General features: G+C 52.8%; 2 protein-coding genes across 2 annotated transcripts; both read left to right on the forward strand.

The window, feature by feature from the left end:
* The first annotated feature begins 12,083 nt into the window (after positions 1–12,083).
* Positions 12,084–12,803, forward strand: LOC145946702 (uncharacterized). The gene has a single exon (XM_083056460.1). It carries the CDS (start codon positions 12,084–12,086, stop codon positions 12,801–12,803), a length of 720 nt encoding a protein of 239 aa, XP_082912586.1.
* Positions 12,804–18,349: 5,546 nt separating this feature from the next.
* Positions 18,350–18,931, forward strand: LOC145946703 (uncharacterized). The gene has a single exon (XM_083056462.1). It carries the CDS (start codon positions 18,350–18,352, stop codon positions 18,929–18,931), a length of 582 nt encoding a protein of 193 aa, XP_082912588.1.
* The last annotated feature ends 3,340 nt before the right edge of the window (positions 18,932–22,271 follow it).

A 22,271-nucleotide genomic window follows, 5' to 3' on the forward strand; every position in this document is an offset into this window, starting at 1 on the left:
CCGAAGAATATGAAGACGATACGGAGGATATGGAAGGGGAGAAGCCGGAAATCAGAAAGGAGAGGACTATTACCGCCACAACTTCTGATTCAGGGGAAGAAGTCGACGTTGTAGTAACAACGTCGAAAAAGCTTACTGACGCTTCCAAAAGAAAACAGGGACGACCCCCAACGACGGGAGAATATGTAGGACGGGCAGCTGCCATGAGAGAGTGTGCCAAAGCCGAAAGGGATGAAATGCACGCGCGAGCTGAAAGAGAGTTGCTGGATGACTGGACTGAAGTAAGAAACACTAGGTCCATGAAAATGTTTCTGGGGGGCGCTACGGAAGAAGAAGGGAAAGGAAGGGAATAGATCCAAACCTCAACCTCAACCTCTACCTTCGACATCAAAAGACCCACAGGTCGAGGACAAAAAGAAAGGGACGAAGCAGAGTGTCACTAAAAAACACCCCCCTAAAAAGGAGGAGGAAAATAAACCTAAAGCCAGAATCATCGATGACTCTGGGTGGATAATGATGGAAAGGAAGGAAAAGAAAAAGAGAGAATCGACGGATGAGAAGAGAGCTCCTGCTCCAAAAGAAAGGATAGATCCAACATCGGCATCATCATCCTCGAAAACTGCCGCTTCAGGGATAAGAGGAACTACGAGAAAGAGCGGTTCGGCTGTGATCAAAATGGCCAAGCCGGGAGGACAAACAGCGGAGAAGAGGATTGCAACACAGCCACAAACAAAGGCTGTGAAGATCCGACCGCCGAAAAGAGCTGCAATACTTCTCAGTATGCAGCAGCAAGGAGAGGACGCAATGGAGACAACTGATGCGTCGGGACAAACAAGCAAGAGAACACTGGGGGAGGCGGTGGCTGCCATTAAAGGAGATATCAATCTCTCGGAGTTTGGCATAGAATCGCTCAAACCAAAAAGGACAATCTCCGGGGATATCCTGTACGAAGTCCCCGGAAAGGATAATAAAGAAAAAGCAGACAAACTGGCGGAGAAATTAAAATCTCTGCTGGAATCAAAGGGAGTGAGGGTCACGATTCCCAAGAAAAAGGCAGAACTTAGACTGACAGGTCTAGATGATTCAACCTCACTGGAGGAAATTGCAACGGCGTTAGCCAAAGCTGGTGACTGCACCAGTGAGGAAATCAAAGTGGAAAGGGTGACCAGATCTCCCAGAGATAAACTGGGATCCTGCCCCAGCAGGGGCCGGCAAGAGCAGCCAGTAGGATAGCGGATGCCGGCCATCTTAACATTGGGTGGATCAGGGTACGAGTGGAAGCTCTCAAGACCCGTCCCCTGCAGTGTTTTAAATGCATGGGGGCGGGACATACGAGAGCTATGTGCCAGGTGGAGGACGACCGCAGTGAATTGTGTTATCGCTGCGGTCAAGCAGGCCACAAAGCGGGAGGTTGCACTGCTACACCACAGTGTGCCTTCTGCAGAGATCACGGGAGAAAGTCAGACCACAGATACGGTGGCAAAGCCTGTGGGTATCAGAATGTCAAGGTACTCAAGGTACAAAAGGAGAGGCCGAATAAGGATCTCAACAAAAAAGACGAAGCTTCTACCACTTTTAAAGGAGGAGAGCAGAGGGAAGAAGAAGACAAAGGTCAGGAGGAGGCCTCCACACCAATAGGAGATGATGCATAAAATGTACAATCTCCTACAGACCAATGCGAACCATTCCGCCAGGGCGCAAGATCTGGTTATGCAAACCATGGCGGAAAAGGACATACATTTGGCGATTGTGGCTGAACCGTACTTCGTCCCTACCAGTAATAATTGGAAGAGAGATGAGGACGGAACAGTCGCGGTAATTGGAGAGGGAGGACAGAACAGTCTACCGTTGACACAGGTGGGGAGGGGGAAGGGATATATAGTAGTCAGGTGGGGGGAAATTGTAGTGGCGGGGATTTACTTCTCGCCAAACAAATCCACCGAACACTTCGAGACCTACCTAAATGAACTATCGGATGTCATAAGACAGCAAGAGCAGCCAGGAATGGTAATGGTGGCAGGGGATCTGAATGCCAAGTCTACGGACTGGGGCTCCCCTGCCACTGATGCAAGAGGTGAAATACTGGCGGAATGGTGTGCGGAATTGAACCTGCTGGTTTTAAATAGGGGAACGGTACACACATGCATACGACACAACGGCGGGTCCATAGTGGACATAACATTGGGGACGCCACGTGTCGCGCGCATGATAAGGGAATGGATGGTGCTGGAGGGCTTGGAGACATTGTCGGACCACCGATACATCAGTATCCGGCTCTCCGATCCCTCCCTGGGCCATCAGCCCAAAGCACCAGATAAAGGAGGAACCCCCATCCCGCCCCGTTGGGCGCTAAAAAAGATGGATGCGGATGCCATCATCACAGCGGCCACAGCAAAGGCGTGGGAAGAGGAGCCAGAGGAGAAAGATTGGAGTGTCGATGAAGAGGCACAATGGTTCAGAGAGGCAATGGGGGAGATATGTGATGCGGCAATGCCGCGAGTCATATCTCCTCCAAAATGGAAAGGGACATATTGGTGGACACAAGAGATCGCTAAACAGAGAGCCAAGTGCATCCAAGCGAGACACCAACTCACACACTGTCGGAGAAAACGGCAGAGAGATGAGGAAGAAGAAGAGAGACTCCAGGAGGAGTATAGGAAAGAAAGGAAATCCCTACGGCTAGCCATAAGCGATGCCAAAGGAAAGGCATGGGACGAGTTACTGGAGGACCTGAACAGGGACCCATGGGAGAGACCCTACTTGTTGGTGAGAAACAAACTCCGATCCGGAGGCTCGCCGATCACGGAGGGTCTCCACCCCAGAGTGTTGGAAGAGGTGGTGACCACGCTCTTCCCGAGGGATGAAGGTGAGGGAAGGGCAACGCTCCCCACTATCCGAGAGGATCAGCAGAACGATTGGACTGAGGACATGAAGGTTTTGCTAGGAGAAATGAAGGAGGCCATAGGGAGGATGAGAGCAAAAAACACGGCGCCGGAACTGGACGGTATCCCGGGCAAAGCGTGGGCCATCGCTCTTAACATACTTGGAGGAAGGTTGAGACGGCTATTTAATAGATGTCTTGAGACGGGAAGGTTCCCGGAAATCTGGAAAGAGGCAACTCTAGTCTTGTTAAAAAAGGAGGGACGTCTGGAGAACACGCCTGCTGCATATCGCCCCATATGCCTCTTAGATGAAGCTGGCAAGTTCTTTGAGCGTATAGTTGCCATGCGCGTCAGGAGGCATCTATCGCGGGAGGGACCTGACCTCGCGGGAGGCCAGTATGGGTTCCGCGGGGGCAGGTCCACAGTGGACGCGATAGGGGCGGTGAAGGGGATTGCGGACGATGCTGCTACCCGTGGTCAGGTGTTGATGGCGGTTAGTTTGGATATATCAAATGTTTTCAACACCTTACCATGGGAGCGCATACGGGAAGCACTAAAGTACCACAAGATACCTCAGTACCTACAAGAGGTAATAAGGGATTACCTAAAAGATAGGAGAATCACTTATAGGGGAAGATATAAAAAAATATATAAAAGGGAAGTAAACTGCGGGGTTCTACAGGGGTCGGTCCTAGGACCACTCTTGTGGAACCTCGGATACAATTGGGTACTAAGAGGCGCTCTCTTCACGGGCCTGCACATGGTTTGCTACGCCGACGACACCCTGGTGCTGGCCCGTGGAGATACATGGGAGGAGGCAGCCAGAAGAGCTAGAGGAGGAGTCACATTGGTGATGAAAAGAATAAGGATGCTGGGACTGAAGGTGGCATTGCAGAAAACGGAGGCCATGTATTTCACAAGGTCTCGGAAAGGGAAGCCACCTCAGTCCCACATCACGGTGGAGGGAGTGCGCATCGAGGTGAGGCCTAACATGAAGTATCTGGGCCTCACCTTGGATAGCACTTGGAGCTCGAAGGAGCACTTTTGCCGCTTGGCTTCCCGAATTAGGGCGGCGATCAACGGTATAGGGAGGTTGCTGCCCAATATCGGGGGACCAGGAGAGAGGATCCGTCGCCTCTACATGGGAGTAGTCGGATCAATGGCACTATACGGCGCCCCTATTTGGTCGGGCAATCTGACCGTCAGCAGCGAAAAACTTCTGCAAGAACTACAGAGGCGGCTGGCGGTCAGAATCATAAGGGGGTATCGCACCATCCCATGGGAGGCGGCGTGTGTGGTGTCAGCATCGGTACCGTGGACACTATTAGCGGAGGCTTACTCCTCATTGTATGAAATGAGGAAGAGCCTTCAAGCGAGAGAACTGATGGCACCGAGAGCGGCGGAAGTGCAGATGAATAAGGCGAGGGAAAGAGCAATCGAAAAATGGGAAAGAAGACTTGAAAATCCGAGGGCGGGACGCAGAATCATCGAGGCACTACAACCCGTCCTCAAGGAATGGATAGATAGAAAAAATGGCGGGCTATCCTATAGAGTGATGCAGGTGCTCACCGGGCATGGTTGCTTCGGTGAGTACCTGCACCTCAAAGCAGGACGGGAACGTGATACCAGGTGTCACCATTGCGATGAAACCTTGGACACGGCGCAACACACGGTAGAATTCTGTCCCGCTTGGGAGGAACAGCGCCGTGTCCTGGTGGAGCAAATAGGGAACGACCTCTCACTACCCATGAAAGTGAGAGGAATGCTGGAAGCCAAGGAGAAATGGAAAGCGGTCACCTCCTTCTGTGAGGATGTACTCACAAGGAAGGAGGTGGCCGAAAGAGCGAGAGAAGAGGACCCGGGAGCGGACCCGTGCCGGAGAAAGAGAGGCGGGGCGCGGAGAAGGATATTCCACAGGAGGATGGAATAGAGGAGATGAAGTGATGGGAAGATAGGGAGGGGATGAGATGAGCGGGGACAATGATCGACATTAATTGATCGTCCTCGCTCATCTCATCAGAGGATTCCCCTTTTCCTTGGAAAAGGGTCATCCTCGATAGAGTGTCCCTGCGGGTCTCGGCCGAATCTTAACCTCCCCTGGGGGTGGAAGGGGCCGGGGTCTGCGGGGACAACGGAGGTAGCGGGACGGACGGAGGAAGGGCTGCTCGGAAGAGTAGCGTACCTCCGTTCCTCCCGCAAGGGAGGCCTCCTCCTTGGAGGAGACCTCTCGGAGAAGGGCCTCCTGTGCTGTTGCCGAATCCTAACCCCCAAGGGGGCGGAAGGAGTGACAGCATAGGGGGCCGGGGGAGTGGCAGGAGCATGGGAGCGGGGGCTCCTGGGTCCCATTGCACGTCACTCCCCATGAAGGGGAGAGGAGTGGTGGTGGTCCCCACTCCTCTCCGCCTGACAGGACATTCCGGTCCTGTCAAAAAAAGGGGAGGGACGCACCAGAAAGTGGTGCGTGCGGACGCCCCGTGAGTATGCGAGAGCGATTCCCGGGGCGACCGCGTAACGCCAGGAGGACCACCGTCAGGTTTAGCGGGTCGGGAAATGGGTCTTCTGCCCTTTCCCATCCCCGCATAACCCGAAGCCTCCCCGGGGTGGATGGTATGTGTTTAGCACATTCCTGACGCAAAAAAAAAAAAAAAAGGTTAAAGTTAAGTCCCACTCGTTGGACGCCACCTTGTCGTGGTGAGTGGGCTCACCCATCTCGCTGGAGAGATGGGTGCTAAGAGCGTCCAGTACCCGAATTACATCGGGGAATTACATCAACTCCCCGAGTTCTGGGGAGTTTCCCTAGTCTCGGGGAGCCCTCCCATGTTTGGGAGGAGGGGGCCCACTTCCCCTATAGAGCCTCGGCTCGTATGTGGTAGAAGATGATGACCTTGAATACAAACGCCCGGTGGTATGGCACCGTTAGGGGATGGACATTGCACGGCGCCTTTGGCGCTGTCCTCCCTCCATGCAGAGCGGCCTTGGCCGCGAGGTTCTAGCTCTGCTGTCTAGGAGGGTGTTTTCGGGGATCTTTCTCCCGGGGGTGTTTCCCCGGGGTTGCGGGGTGGGATCTTTTGCGGCGGGGGCCGCGGGGATGGGTGACCATCCGTGATTACCCGAGGGGCATCGCCCGGAGGGGGTCACGGTGGTCGGTCGCCGGGGCCGCTCGGAGGTACTCCGAGCTCGGGTCGGGGGCGGCGGAGATGGTCACGCGTGGTTACCCGAGGGGCTCTGCCCGGTGGGTTTACCCAAGGGGCATCACCCGGAGGGGATCACGCTGGTCAGACGCCGAAGCCGCTCGGACTTCTTCCGAGGCGGGGTCCGGCGTGGAGAGGAGCCCCAGGGTGCTGGTGGAGAGCTTGCTCTCGTCCCAGCGTCCCTTTGGTTGGCCGCACCCGGGCCACTCGGACGTTTTCCGAGCTCGGGCTAGGGGCAGCGGAGAAGGCCATGCGTGGTTACCCGAGGGGCTCTGCCCGGAGGGATCACACCCAAGAGGCTTTGCCCGGAGGGTGCCACGCTGGTCAGCCACCGGGGCCGCTCGAAAGTACTTCGAGGTCGGGGTCCGGTGGCGAGTGAAGATACCACCAGTCGGAAGCGACCGTTGCCTCTTCCGAAGCGACCGACTGGTGGAAGGCGTCAGCCCACATCGGACGTAATTATCGGTGTGGTGCGTGCTGGTCGCCACGGCGGTTAAGGCAGGGCCGGGGAGCGGCGACCCTGTCTGTCCCGTCCGTGGGGCCCCCCGGGTGGCGCCACCTGCTGCGGTACCCCCAGGATCGGAGCTGGGGGACCCCTGAAAGCCCAACGGGGGCGTCATAACCCTCGTTGGGTGTGTAAGGGGCTCGGAGTCACGGCCGGGGGTGCGGTATCCCCCCCGGTCAAGACATATGTGGACTCCCCGGGGGAACTCGGGGCCCGGCCAGTGGGGTGTGGCCGGTCATGTTTCGGGGCACCTCCTGGTCGGTGAGGGTACACCCTGGTCCACAGAGCCGCAGCAGGGAGTGGGATTCTTTCAGTCATGAATCAATCACTCACAAAATAATCCAAGCGAGAAGGCGAATGAACAGGAAGGTAGAGCCATGGAGGTGGAAATCACCACCATGCCTTCAAGCGCGAACAACGCGCAAGAAGACGGGGATGGTGACATCTCCACTAGGACGAGAGCCAAAGTGGCTGTTGTCAAAGTGGAGAGGATCGACGGAAAGGTAACGATCGCTAAAAAGCCAGGATCGAGATTCAAGACAATAGATGTCTTGGATACTAACCATGACGTGGCTGGGCCGTCCGGAATCCAGGATGCAGCCGCGGACAAGTACATCGACGTGGAGGGGGACACGGAGTCACTCGACTCTGATGCCGAGGAAATTCTTCGCCCCCCTAAGAAGAGGAAACGAGGACGGCCCGAGACAACGAGCGAGCACTGCTTGGTTAAGATGGAACGAATAGAGAGAGCTCTGAGAGAGGCCGAGGAGAATGAGAGGGAAATACTCGATCCCGAGACATCCCTTGAGGGCTCCAAGGCCTTCGAAAGAATGAAAGACTTAGTTCGGGAGCGCACGGAGGACCTGAGAGAGACCCCCAATCTGGACGTAGCGACCGAAGGGTTGAAGCATACCAATGCTAATGAGAGCGGTTATAAAGTCCAAGAAGGGGCTTAAAGGAACAATCAAAGCCGAGATTAAGAAAGCATCTTGCTACCTGGAGGCAGCTATAGCTGTTTTCAGTGAGAGAATTGCGGCCAAAGACATCGGCGAGGAGGAAGGCTCCGCCGAGAGCTCAAGGAAGCAAGTCCGAGCTCTCAAGGCGGAAAACGCCAAGCTGTACGGCGAGACAAAAAGAATGCGAATGCAACTCCGAACCCTCCTGGAGGAAAGGAAAGCACGCAAAATCCTGGAGGAGAGAGAAGGATCATATCCGACCGAGGCCCAAGTAAGGGCCAGCACGGAAAAGGAACGTGCACCGCTCCAATCTACGTCCGTCAACACAATGATGGACGTAGAGGTGGAAGAGACGGGAGAGCAGACCCCGGAATCGGCAGTGAGACCGGCCCTAAAAGGGGCAAAGGAAAAAATCCTGGAGGAGTACTATCCTCCAGGTATCAACACTGTGGAAGAAAAGAGAGAGTACAGCCGGCTCTCTCAACAGATACAAAGTCTGCTTGGGAAAAGAGAGGAATTCGTCAAAGGCAGGCGGGTAAACCTACAAGACCCTGCTGACAAACCCCTCCCGCTTGAGAAGGACGAACCTTCTTCCCGTGCCCTCCCTCCACCGCGAACATGCTGTGAGGTTGCGCGCCAACAACCGACTCGCCCGATGCCTGTGACACAGAACGGGGATGGCGGCACTGCGCGGTCGCAAAACGAGACCGGTAAAAGGAGGGACAAAAAGAAGAAGAAGAAGGCAATAAAGGGCGATGGAGGAAAGGAGGCGACGCAGCCAGCAAAGGCTGCGGAAACACCCAAACCGCCGCGCCCCAGGGAAGACTTCCTCATCGGGGGAAGAGCAGTTCCTCCCGCCCCGAAGGCATTAGCAACAATCCCTCCCCGACCGATGGAGGCCGAGGGAAATACCTGGGCCAAAGTCGTCGGGAGACGGGAGAAAGCGGCCAATCAGAAAAAAGAGGGTAACCAACACCCCACCCTCACAAAGTCGGGGAATAAGGCCGCCTCAGCCTCCCCCCCTCTTACTAAGGGGGCTGGCGGAGAGGCAAGGATGAAGCCCAGCGAGGGAGGTTTCGGGAAGAAGAGGGCCTTAAAATCGGCGGCGGTCACGTGCCGGTTGACGTGCCCGCCGGGCGGATATAAGGAGGCAATAATGAAAGCGAAGGAGAGAATAAACATCATGGACCTCGGTATATCCCGAGTCAAGGCTCATAAGGGTGTTACCGGGGCCATGGTGTATGAAATATCCGGGAAGGATAGAACGGAGAAGGCGGACCTCTTCGCCGCTAAGCTCAGAGAGGCATTGGCGGAGGTCGAGGGAGTAAAGATGGCTCGGCCAACGAAAACGGCCGAGCTGAGGATCCGGGGCCTCGACGAGGCTACCACGGAAAAAGAGGTGCAGTGCCGCATGGCTGAGGTGGGAGGCTGTGGTCCCGACGACGTTAAAGTCGGGCCGATAAGGTTTGCCGTCAAAGCCATGGGCACTGCATGGGTAAGGTGCCCTGTTGCAGCGGCGAGGAAAATCGTCGAAGCCGGAAAAATACAATTCGGCTGGCTACAGGCAAACGTGGAGGTGTTGAAGGACAGGCCCCTCCAATGCTTTAGGTGCATGAGGAGGGGTCATGTCCAGGCCAACTGCAGCAGCGAAGATGATAAAAGCAATCGTTGCTATAACTGTGGGACTGAGGGGCACAAAGCCCGCGACTGTAGGAGTATAACGAGGTGCATGCTCTGTGCAGAAGCGGGCAAGCCCGCCAACCACAGGATGGGGAGCGCAAAATGCTCCCCTCCCAAGGGAAAGAGTTCAAGGAAGGAGCTGGCCAAGAAAGGCCCACAAAAGGAGAAGGCCGTTACAGGCCCATCGAGGGAAGAGCCGAGGGGAGCAGCGAAGGAGCAACTGACGGGCTCCAAAACCGCGCCAAATGCGCGCCCGAAACGGGCTGCGGCGAAGGCGCGAAGGGAGGTACTGCCGGCTACAGAAAGAAAGGAGGAGCCAGTAGGCGGAAAAGAGGAACAAGTTCCGGAAAGGATGGAGGTCGAGGAGGAAACCAGTGGCCAGAAATAAGATGGCCATTGGTCTCCTTCAGGCAAACCAAAACCACGCCCGCCGTGCACAGGACTTGTTCATGCAATCCCTTGCAGAAGGCGGGTGTGGTTTGGGGATAGCCTCGGAGCCCTATCGGGTGCCAGACAATCACCCTTGTTGGGCGGCGAACGATGAGGGCTCCGTGGCAATAACATGGAGGAGGGAAGCAAACTCCCCTCCCTGTAGAAAGCTGGGAGCAGGGAGGGGATTTGTCGCAGTCGAGTGGGGGCCCATCACGGTGGTGGGGTGTTACTTCCCCCCAAGTCTGGACTTCGCCCAATACGAGCAGGTGGTGGACGGTGTAGCTGTGTTCGTGAGATCACAGCCGCACCGTCCGGTAATCGTGGCCGGGGACTTCAACGCCAAAGCTACGGCGTGGGGTTCCCGGCGCACGGACGGGAGGGGCGGAGTCCTGGAGATGTGGGCGGCGGCACTCGGCCTGCACTTAATGAATGTAGGCGCGAGGAGCACCCTGATCCGGCCGCAGGGGGAGTCGATTATAGACCTTACATGGGCAAACTCCCCTGCGGCAGATAGGATTGGTGATTGGCGGGTGATGGACAAGGAAACCTTGTCAGACCATTTATACATCGGGATGAGGGTAAACATCACCCGCCAAAGGGTGCTCGGCCGCCCCCGCGGGGGAGAGAATAGTGACACTCCGCCGAGGAGATGGGCCCTGCGCAAGTTGGACGCGGACAGACTGATGGCTGCGGTCGCCTCCGCGACCTGGCCAGGCACAGTTATGCCGGAGGATATACCAGGCCGGGTCGACTGGCTGATGGGCGTCATGTCAAGAGCGTGTGACGCCGCGATCCCAGGGCCAGTTTCAGGCCGAGTCGCGTGGCTTACTGGTGGAATGATGAAATCGCAGAACAGCGGAGAGTCACCACCAGGGCCAGGCGTAGGTTCACGCGCGCGAGGCGACTCGGCCGGGAGGAGGTGACCGAAGAGGCGTACGCCGATTATAGGTTCGAACGTAACGCACTCAGTGCAGCCATCAGGGAGTCCAAGGCCAGAGCGTGGGACGAAAGTTTACTCACGCTCAATAATGACCCATGGGAGCGCCCATACAAAACCGTACTCAACAAGTTGAGAAGATGGGCGCCCTCCGTGACGGAAGCCCTCGAGCCCCAGGAGCTAGAAGATACGCTTAATAGGCTCTTCCCCACTGTGGCCGGAACCCCCGACGTACCTAGGGAACCGGTCGAGTGGGGAGAGCACCTGGAGGTCTCGGGGGAAGAAATGTCCGGGGTGATTAAGAGGCTCCGGTCCAGGGGAAACAAAGCCCCAGGACCGGACGGTATCCCCGGACGATTATGGGTCATGGCCTCGGACCATCTGTCCGCGTTCGTAAAGCAGCTCTTTGGAGACTGCCTGAAGGAAGGATACTTCCCCCCAGTGTGGGAAAGGGCAAACCTTGTCCTTATCCCGAAGGGGGCGGAGTTGCGGGGGCCCCTCCCGCGTATAGGCCGATCTGCCTCTTGGACGAGGCGGGGAAACTGTTGGAGAGAGTGGTGGCGAACCGCCTCGTCCAGCATCTGTCCCGGGTGGGACCAGATCTTCATCAGGAACAGTACGGGTTCCGCGAGGGAAGATCGACGATCGATGCGATCCAAAGAGTAAGATTCCTCGCGGAATCTGAGATGGACTAGGGTGGGGTGGCTGTAGCAGTATCCTTGGACATTGTTAATGCTTTTAACACCCTGCCCTGGTGCCAGGTGGAACGTGCGATGGAGTCGTATCGCGTTCCACCGTACCTGGTGAAGATCGTAAGGTCATACTTTAGGGAAAGGCAAATCGGCTATATTAACCGTGAAGGTGAGAATTGCGGGAGGGAAGTCACATGTGGGGTCCCGCAGGGGTCGGTATTAGGTCCCTTGCTGTGGGACCTCGCATTTGACGAAGTCCTTCGCACCGCCCTCCCCCCCGGCTGCAGCGTCGTCTGCTATGCAGACGACACGTTAGTGCTGGCCGGGGGAGAACACTGGGGGGAGGCGAGAAATAGGACCGAACTCGCAGTGGACTGCGTCGTCAGAAGTATACGCAACATGGGTCTCAGAGTAGCGCCTCATAAGACCGAGGCGCTATTCCTGCACGACGGCACACACGGTGTGCCGCCGAGGGCCCATGTTGCGGTGGAAGGCACCCCCGTCCAGATCGGGAATCGGATTAAATATTTTGGTCTGATACTGGACGGGAGATGGAGTTTCATAACGCACTTTAAAAGTCTGGTCTCCAAAGTGGAGAAAGTGGCGGCTGCGTTAAGCCGCCTACTCCCCAACCTGGGGGGACCAGACGGGAGGGTTCGCCGCATGTATACGGGCATCGTCAATGCTGTCGCCCTATACGGAGCGCCGGTATGGGCAGAGGCCGCGATCACCACGCCGAAAATACGGGAATGTGCTGCGCCGCATTCAGCGCCACGTCGCGATTCGGGTGGTGCGCGGCTATAGGACGATGTCCCATGCGGCGGCGACAACTCTGGCGGGGCTTCCGCCGATGAAGCTCGTGGCGTGCATGTACGATGAAACGTACATGCAGACCCGCGAGTTCCAGAGGCGGAACATTAAGTTAACCGCCAGAGCGAAGGCGATTATGAAGCTCCAAGCCCGACGACTTCTACTGGAAAGGTGGAAGGGATATTTAGCTAATGTCCCCGACACCAATTCCGGCAACAGAGTCGTCGGAGCCGTGCGTCCTAGACTAGAAGAGTGGACGTTAAGGACGCACGGCGAGGTGACCTTCCACCTTGCGCAGGTGTTCTCCGGACATGGTTGTTTCGGAGAATACCTGTGCAAGATACAACGGGAAGAAACGACGCAGTGCCACCATTGCGAGGACGGCATGGACACCGCGCAACACACCCTGGCCTACTGCCCAGCGTGGGCCAGGGAGCGCGGTGTCCTGGAAGAAGCTATTGGTGGAGACCTGTCGCTCCCAACAGTTGTGGAGAGAATGCTGGAGAGCGAGGAGTCCTGGAGGGCGGTCTCCTCCTGCAGCGACGTAATGAAGCAGAAGGAGGAGGCTGAAAGGGAGCGAGAAAGAGCTCCGAGAGAAGGCAGCAGCGGGGATGACGCCGGCGGACCGCCGAGGAGAAGAAGAAGGAGACGGCCCCGGCGACAAGACCCCGCACATCCCCCGAGACCCGGGGGAGGAGGCCGTAGAGGGGGAAGATAAATTCCCCACTCAAATGGCCTCACGGGACGAAAGAGGGAAGAAAACTCCCCCTCACAAAATAGAAGAGGAAGATGATACCTCCCTATCCCGCAAGTCTGCCGGATAGGGAGATGGGGATCGGGCCTCGAGCGGGAAACTCGAGCCCGCCCCCCCGGGGAACACAACTTCCCCCGGGAGGGCGTGGCGTGAAGATGCGACCCCTTTACGCCACAACTACAAGGGTTGGACCCCCCTCGCCGAGCCAAAACGGCGAGGGGCCGGGAGTCTCCGCAGACCAAGCGGAGGCTCCCGCGGGCAGGACAGGGCGGGGGGCCTCCGGAAGTAGTGCAATTGCCAGATTCCCGGGGACTCCCTGCAACGCCCGAGAAGGTCGTCGTGTGGGTTTTAGTGGGTACCCTGATGAAGCCTCGCACAACTGTCAAGTGCGGGGTGGAGAGGGAAGTCCCACATAACCCGTGTTCCCTTTCCCGAGGGGCACGGGTATGCATAAAGCATTTCCCACATGTTAAAAAAAAAAAAAAAAAGGTTAAGTTAAGTCAGGGTGGCGAGGCTCCCAAATATACAAGAGGTCCAAGCTAATGGCTGGACCGAAGACATTGGAGTCTCACAGGATGAATTGAAGAGGGCGATCAAGAGGATGAAGGCAAAAAACACTGCCCCGGGACCTGATGGAATCCCGGGAGAGTGTGGGCTATTGCGCTCAGTGTCCTCGGGAAACGAATGAGGCAGCTATTTGATAACTGCCTTAAGATGGGAAGATTTCCAATAATTTGGAAGGAGGCTGGGCTAGTACTATTCCATAAGGAAGGGCGTCCAGAAGACACTCCCTCGGCGTACCGCCCCATTTGTCTATTAGATGAAGCGGGCAAGCTTTTTGAAAGGATCCTAGCTGTCCGCCTCAAGATGCACCTGTTTGGGGTAGGCCCGGATCTGGCAGAATGTCAATTCGATTTTCGGGAAGGGCGATCAACAATCGACGCGATACAACGAGCGAAAGACATTGCAGACGAGGCCACCGCCCGGGGTGACGTGTTGTTGGCAATCAGTTTGGATATATCTAACGCCTTCAACACGCTACCCTGGGAATGCATAAGAGAAGCGCTAGGGTACTATCAGGTACCCCAATATCTACAAGACGTGATCCGGGACTACCTCAAAGACAGGAGTATCAGGTACTGGGGGCGGTACAAAAAACCGCACAGACGGGAGACTAACTGCGGGGTTCCGCAGGGGTCGGTCTTAGGACCACTCCTGTGGAACCTCGGGTATAACTGGATGCTCAGGGGCGCCCTTCTCGCGGGTATGCATCTGGTATGCTATGCCGACGATATCTTGGTGCTAGCCCGCGGGAGTTCATGGGAGGAAGCTGCTTGCCGTGCTAGAACGGGAGTGGCTCTCGTGGTGAGAAGAATCCGGACGTTGGGACTGACGGTGGCTCTCCAAAAGACCGAGGCGATGTATTTTACAGGATCTCGGAGAGGGAAGCCACCGCAGTCCCACATCATTGTAGAGGGGGTCCGCATAGAGGTGAGGCCTAACATGAAATACTTGGGCCTCACCTTGGACAGTCGGTGGAATTGGAAGGAGCACTTTTGCCACTTGGCTCTTCGAATCAGGGCGGCAGTCAATAATATAGGGAGACTGCTGCCCAACATTGGGGGGCCAAAAGAAAAAATACGCCGCCTCTATATGGGGGTGGTGGGATCCATGGCACTTTATGGTGCCCCGATATGGAGTGGGGACCTGACCGTTAGCAGTGAGAAGCTACTGCAGGAACTGCAGAGGCGGCTAGCGGTCAGGATCATACGAGGATACCGAACCATCTCAGGGGAGGCGGCGTGCGCGGTGTCGTGGACCCTACTGGCGGAAGCATATACATCGCTATACGAGATGAAAAGGGACCTTCGTCGTAGGGGGATAGCACTGACATCGCGCGCGGCAGAAGTGCAAAGGATACAAGCTCGACGGCGGGCGATAGAAAAATGGAAGGGAAGACTGTCCCTCCCTAGGGCGGGACATCGCGCCGTTGAGGCAATTCAGCCAATTCTGGAAGAATGGGTAGACCGACAGCACGGCGGACTCTCCTACAGAGTGGGGCATGGGTGCTTCGGTGAGTACCTGCACCAAAAAACGGGAAGGGAACTCACCACGAGATGTCACCATTGTGACGAGATCAGGGACACGGCGCAACACACTGTAGAATTCTGTCCCGCATGGGAAGAACAGCGCCGTGTCCTGGTAGAACAGATCGGGCAGGGTCTCTCGCTACCAGAAATAGTGAGGGCCATGTTGGACTCCGAGGACAAATGGAAGGCGGTAGCCTCCTTCTGCGAAGAATTACTCACGCGGAAGGTGGCTGCGGAGAGGGAGAGAGAGAAGGACCCTGAGGCGGACCCCTGTAGGAGAAGAAGAGCAGGGGTAAGGCGCAGGGCTTATGCAAGGAGGTTGCAGTAAGAGTGAAGGGGAGGAAGGGAATGACAAGGGAGGAGGCGGAATGAGCGAAGACAATGGCCGTCCTTAGTCGGTCGTCTCCGCTCATTCCGCCGGAGGATGTTCCCCTCTTTGGAGAGGGATATCCTCGACAGGGAGGCCTCGCGGGTCGCGGCCGAACCTTAACCCCCTTTGGTGGCGGAAGGAGCGGCGGCCCGCGGGGGAAGTCGAGAGTAAGGTTGTCCGGAAGGGCAACTGGCTCCCGTCCCTCCTGCAAGGGAGGTCCCCTCTCAGGAGGAGGCCTCTTGGAGGAGGTCCTCTGGGCCGCCGTCGAATCTTAACCCCCTTGGGGGGCGGAGGGAGCGGCAGCGCAGGGGATTGGGGGAATGGCAGGGACTTGGGAGCGGGGGCTCCTGGGTCCCATTGCAGGCTACTACCCACGCGGGGGAGGAGAGGGTGGTGGTCCCCCCTCTCCTCCACGACCAGCCGAGTGACACTGACTGTGTTGTAGGAGGGACGCACAATAGTGTGTCAATGCGGGCGGCCATCCCGGCGTATGCGAAAGCGATTCCCGGGATGGCCACGACAACGCCCGGAGGGTCACCGTCAGGTTTAGTGAGTCGGGCAGTGGGCCTTCTGCCCCTTCCCATCCCCACATAACCCGAAGCTTCCCCCGAGGTGGAGGGTATGTGTTCAGCACATTCCTGACGAAAAAAAAAAAAAAAAAAAAAAGGTTAAAGTTAAGTCCGTGCGGGACTACTTCCGGGAAAGAAGCATCGAATATGTGGACAGAGAGGCGGTATTGCAGAGGAGGGAGGTCACGTGTGGGGTTCCACAGGGGTCTGTGTTGGGCCCCCTGATGTAGAACCTCACATATGACGCGGTGATTCGGACTGCCCTCCCCCCTGGCTGCGACGTGGTTTGTTATGCGGATGACACATTGGTTGTAGCCGGGGGAAAGAACTGGGGGGAGGCCGTAGCTCGGGCGAATATCGCTACTGGGCTCATTATTAGAGCGATCAAGGGAATGGGCTTGAGGATGGCACCACATAAGACAGAAGCTGTCTTTATGCATAAAGGCAAGCATGGGGTGCCACCTCAGGCACGAATCGAGGTGGAACTAAATGGAATTCCTGTCTTGGTGGGGCCTCGGATGAAATACCTGGGGCTCCATTTGGATGGCCGATGGACATTTAGGGAGCACTTCCGTCAATTGGCCCCTAGGGTGGAAAGGGCAGCAATGGCACTTAGCCGTTTGCTGCCTAATCTAGGCGGGCCTGACGGAAGGGCTCGTAAGTTGTACGCCGGCACCGTGCACTCAATACTGATGTACGGGGCCCCTGTATGGGTTAAGGAAGCCAACGCCACTCACGATATCAAAAACTGTATACATCAAATTCAGAAGCGAGTGGTGTTGAGAGTGTGCAGGGGCTACGGTACAGTCAGTTGGACGGCAGTTTTAATACTGGCTGGGATACTCCCCTTTGAGATATTGGCGACCATGTACGCCGATGTTTATAGGCGTGCACGGGAGCTAAAACAAAGGGGGGTGATTGTAACCGACGGATGCCGGCGTGCAATAAGAGTCCAGGCGAGACGGTCCGCAGTAACAAGGTGGTCGGAGGCATTGGAAAACCCAGTGCTTCCGGGAAGGCGGACCGTCGAGGCCATCCAGCCCTGTCTGGCAGAGTGGCTAGACAGGACCGGGGAAGGAGTTTCATACAGGATGACTCAGGTGCTCACCGGACATGGGTGCTTCGGTGAGTACCTGAGTCGAATAGGGAGGGAGAAGTCAGCTCGATGCGCCCAGTGCGATACGGGAAGGGATACCGCGCAGCACACTCTTGAAGGGTGTGCTGCGTGGCACGAGGAAAGGGGAGAGTTAATTAGGATAATTGGCAGCAACTTGGAGTTGAGGGAAGTGGTAAAAGAGATGCTCACCAGCGAGGAGAAGTGGGAGGCCTTCTCCTCCTTCTGTGAAACGGTGATGTCACGGAAGGAGGAGGAGGAAAGAGAGCAAGAAAAGGCGGGCAGGAATACCCGCCACCCCGAGACGGACGAGGACGGACAGAGTAGCGAAGAGGAGGATGGTGCCGGCCCCCCTCCCTCTGTCCCGCCGGCTGTGGGTACGCCTGCAGGCGGCGTGGGGGGGGGGGGACGGGGGTCGACTCCTTAACACCCGCATCAAATACTGATGCGGGATGAGGTCGTCGGGGGGGGGGAGTGAAGACGTGTAAGGCTTCGATGCTCCCCCCCCGACGGCCTCACGGGAAAGGGGGGTAAGAGCGACTGGGGTTCACCTTGGTGAGGTCCATTCGTGACCGCCCCAAACGGGAGCCTCCCTGATTGCGGCCGAATCCTGACCCCCAAGGGGGCGGAGGGAGCCGCAATCGGGGGGGATGGAAGGAGGCTGGGCTCCTCCGGTGGCTGGGCTTAGGCCTGATTGTTGCCGGGGGCAAGCGCAGTCTCCTTCCGGGACGAAGATGCAGAGGTGGGCACCCTCATACCGGATGCCGCTAGGCGCCGGGGTGGGGATGCTGCCTCTGTAGGGGGGGCCTTTCTCCTTCTGAGAGGGGCTCCCCAGGTGAGGGCCTCCGGAGCTAGCTGCCAAATCCATGTCCCCCTTGGGAATGGAGGGAGCACTAGCCCTGGAGGCGAGGGGGCCCCAGCTCGAGCGGGAAAACTCGAGCCGGGATCCCGCCCCCCAACTTTTGGGAGGGCGTGACGTGAGAGTGGTGCCCTCCTGCGTCACAACCGCGTACGGCCGCACGATGAATTCGCGGGGGAGAGCATTGTTCCTTCGGGGATGATGCTCTCTTGGGAAGACAAGGCGGGGGGGCGTCAGGTAGGCATGGAAACAGCATCCCTGGCGCCCCCTATCAACGCCCGAGTAGGTACCCGCAGTGGTTTTAGTGAGGTAGGCCTTGCGACCCCTGGTCGAATCACTCGTGATCGGCCAAGGGGAACAAGGAGTCCCACATAACCCGTACCCTCTACCCGGAGGGTGTGTGGTACCCATGAGCGTTTTCACTGCGTCACAAAATAAAAAAAAAAAAAAAGGTTAAAGTTAAGTCCAGAGGCGGAACGTTAAGCTAACCGCCAGAGCAAAGGCAGTTATGAAATTCCAAACCCGGCGACGTCTATTGGAAAGGTGGGAGGGATATCTAGCCGATATCCCCGACACCAACTCCAGCAACAGAGTCGTCGGGACCGTGCGTCCAAGATTAGAAGAGTGGACGACAAGGACGCACGGCGAGGTGACCTTCCACCTTGCACAGGTGTTCTCCGGACACGGTTGTTTCGGAGAATACTTGTGCAAGATACAACGAGAGGAAACGACGCAGTGCCACCATTGCGAGGACGGCATGGACACCGCGCAACACACCCTGGCCTACTGCCCAGCGTGGGCCGGGGAGCGCGGTGTCCTAAAAGAGGCAATTGGTGAAGACCTCTCGCTCCCAACAGTCGTGGAGAAGATGTTGGAGAGCGAGGGGTCTTGGAGGGCGGTCTCCTCCTTCTGCAGCGACGTAATGAAGCAGAAGGAGGAGGCCGAAAGGGAGCGTGAGAGAGCTCCACGGGAGAGCAGCGAGGAAGATGTCGACGGGCCGCCAAGGAGAAGGAGAAGGAGGCGACCTCGTCGGCAAGACCCTGCGCACCCCCCGAGACCCGGGGGAAGAGGCCGGGGAAGGGGACGTTAAACCCCCTCCCTTTAAGCTTCGCAGGATGTGAGAGAGAAGCAGCGAAACTTCCTCTCGCAAAATGAAGAAGACAAAACCTCCCTGGGCGACAAGTCTGTCGTACAGGGAGATGGGGATCGGGCCTCGAGCGGGAAACTCGAGACCCGATCCCGCCCCCTGGGGAAAACACTTCCCCCCGGGAGGGCGTGGCATGGGGGTGCGATCCCCCTGTGCCACAACAACAAGGGCTGGACCCCCCCTCGCCGAGCCAATGCGGCGGGGGGTCGGGAGTGTCCGCAGTCACAAGCGGAGGCTCCCGCGGGCAGGACATGGCGGGGGGCCCCCGGAAGTAGTGCAATTGCCAGATTCCCGGGGGCTCCCTGCAACGCCCGAGAAGGTCGTCGTGTGGGTTTTAGTGGGTACCTCGATGAAGCCCCGCACAACAGTCAAGTGCGGGGTGGAGGGAAGTCCCACATAACCCGTGTTCCCTTTCCCGAGGAGCACGGGAATGCATAAAGCATTTCCCACACGTTAAAAAAAAAGAAAAGGTTAAAGTTAAGTATATATACTTAACTCCAAATTCAAATTTGTATTTTAAATGCAGATAATAAATTACTATCACTATCAATGTTAATATTTTATTAATATTGTATCGTAATCACAATTGTCATCGTTATTATAATTATCATCATCAACAACATTATCAACATCATTATCATTATTATCATCATTTTCATCATTATTATTATTTTATATTATTATTATTTTTGTACTATTTTATATCATTATCATCATTATATTGTCATTTTTTTGTCATCATTATCAAATTTTATTTTTTATTAAAATATCAATAAACATGTATATAAATCACATAAATTACATATATATATATATATAACGTGTAACATACAAGACAATAATATAAATAATGTAACTACATTAAATAAAAATTAATTAATATAAAACTTTCAATCTGCTTATGATATTATAACTAATTATATTAAAATAATAATTAGATACTTAAAAAGTCGCTAGTAAAATTTTAAAATAGGAACGAAGTAAAGTCGACCCAACTAGCCAAAATTATATTTATTTAAAAAACACACAACGTTTCGACCATATGGATGTGGTCCTTATCAAGTGTAATACTGAAACAATACAGTTTTAAATCATAAGTGTGAGACGGTTTGATATGTCAAAAGTTAGAGATTTTTTACATACTTTATTAGTAGAGGTGCAGCCAAATTAACGATAACGTCAACTTTTCCATAATATAGTTACAACATATTTAAATAAACATAACATAAATTCAATTTTGTCAAAACATTTGAAAGAGAGAAAAAGAGAAAACGATCCTATCGTTATGATGATTCGTCAAAAACTAAATATATAAAGCCAAAGATTATACGACCTTTATAATTTTATCATAAATGTTATTGAGATTCTCAGTGTCTTTATGTAGGTTAATTGTATTGCTAACTTTTTTGATAAAAAACATCTCTGCGATTTCTCTCTTTCTAACATGTTTTTCGCTGTGAAATATAACGGGTGATGTCCAATCAAAATCGTGTCCATATGTTAGTCTGTTTATTTATGATCGAAACGTTGTGTGTTTTTTAAATAAATATAATTTTGGCTAGTTGGGTCGACTTTACTTCGTTCCTATTTTAATTATATTAATATTTATGACACATTAATGTGTTTATATTATTATATATTATAGTTTATATAATTATATTATTTGTTATTTATTCCAATTCTTCATATTAATATTTATGACACATTAATGTTTATATTATTATATATTATAGTTTATATTATTATATTATTTGTTATTTATTCCAATTCTTCTTATCATTAATGACTTCTTCTGGCTCATTCTTTTGATTATTCTTCTACTACATCATTGCTCTCAATTCTGAAACAAAAAATTATAAATTAATACTTTTTATTTAAAACATTTTTATATTTATATATAGAGTATCCTCCAAATTATAAATTTTAATATTTAAATATCTTTTTTTATAATTTGTTATAAACAAAAATTTTTCAAACAAACATTGTAAAATTTTGGATGTTTAAGAATATTATTGAATTAATCTTTGATTGAATAATCAAGATAAAATAAAAGTCAATTTCAATTCAAAATGTAATTTATTTATACAGCATACCTTTCTTTATTCAATACTTTTTTTTCCTCTTCTTTTTTTATTATCTATTCTATCTTTTTTCTCTTTCTTTCCCTTTTTTTCTTTTATTGATTGAATCTTCTTTTATAATTCTTCGTTTTCTGTGTCAGACAAAATTAAAATTATATTTTATATTTGTATTCTGTCAAATAAAGAATAAATATGTAATATAAATATAATAAAAACTGAATGAAATAAGAACTTATTTTTTTATAAGAACTTATTTTTATTCAATGAAAATAATATGTACCCGGCGATGAAAGATCTATAACTCGTATATGTATACATTTTAAGTCAGTTTCACGGTATAACCCCAGAAAGAGGATTTGCAGATTTTATTTTTGCACATATTATTCTACATATTGTTATAATGAATTTCATTGAATAGAGGTACACAAATATGTTATTAAAGCAAATCAATATATTTCATATTATGTTAAAGAATAAATTATTTCTGATAGAGTATATTACTTTTTTGCATTTGTAATTATAATTCATGATTTAATAAAATTATATATACAATATTAATAATTGATTTTTTATACAATAAATAATTATAAAATTATTTTAGGTCTTTAATTTCTTTGTTTGTTAAAATATATGTATAAATTTATTATATGAATCTCTATATAAAATAAAACTAAATATACAGGGTGTCCCATTTTAAAGGATCCACTCAAATATCTCAGAAACACTACGTTAAATCGAAAAATGTTTCAAACAAAAGTATGGCTGCAAGGGGGCCATAAGATAGTGACAATGATTTGACCTTGGATAGTCAGTTAAAGGTCATGTGAAGGTCACCATCAATTTCTTAAATAGAACTACTAATTTTTCAGGAAAAATGTTTCAGACAAAAGTTGTATGGTTTCAATAGGGACATAAGATGGTGCCATTGATTTGACCTTGAAAAGTCATTTGAAGGTCACGTAAAGGTCAACTTCAATTTCTTAAACGGAACCATCTATTTTTCATTGCATATTCTTGTAGCTTATCTCAAGAGCTTTCCAAAACCCTATAATAAAGTATTTTTTCATCAAGTACATTTTGAGTTATAAAGGTTCGAAGTTAACAATTTTTTGACATAAAATGTAAAATATATTGTAAAATATTCAGTTTTCGGTAATCATACCTTAATACTTTTTTGCACGGAATAATGAGACCAATCAATT

Source organism: Prenolepis imparis, unplaced genomic scaffold, assembly GCF_030444845.1.
Source record: "Prenolepis imparis isolate NDT839.2.m4 unplaced genomic scaffold, iyPreImpa1.0 SCAF_18, whole genome shotgun sequence".
Classification (NCBI taxonomy): domain Eukaryota; kingdom Metazoa; phylum Arthropoda; class Insecta; order Hymenoptera; family Formicidae; genus Prenolepis; species Prenolepis imparis.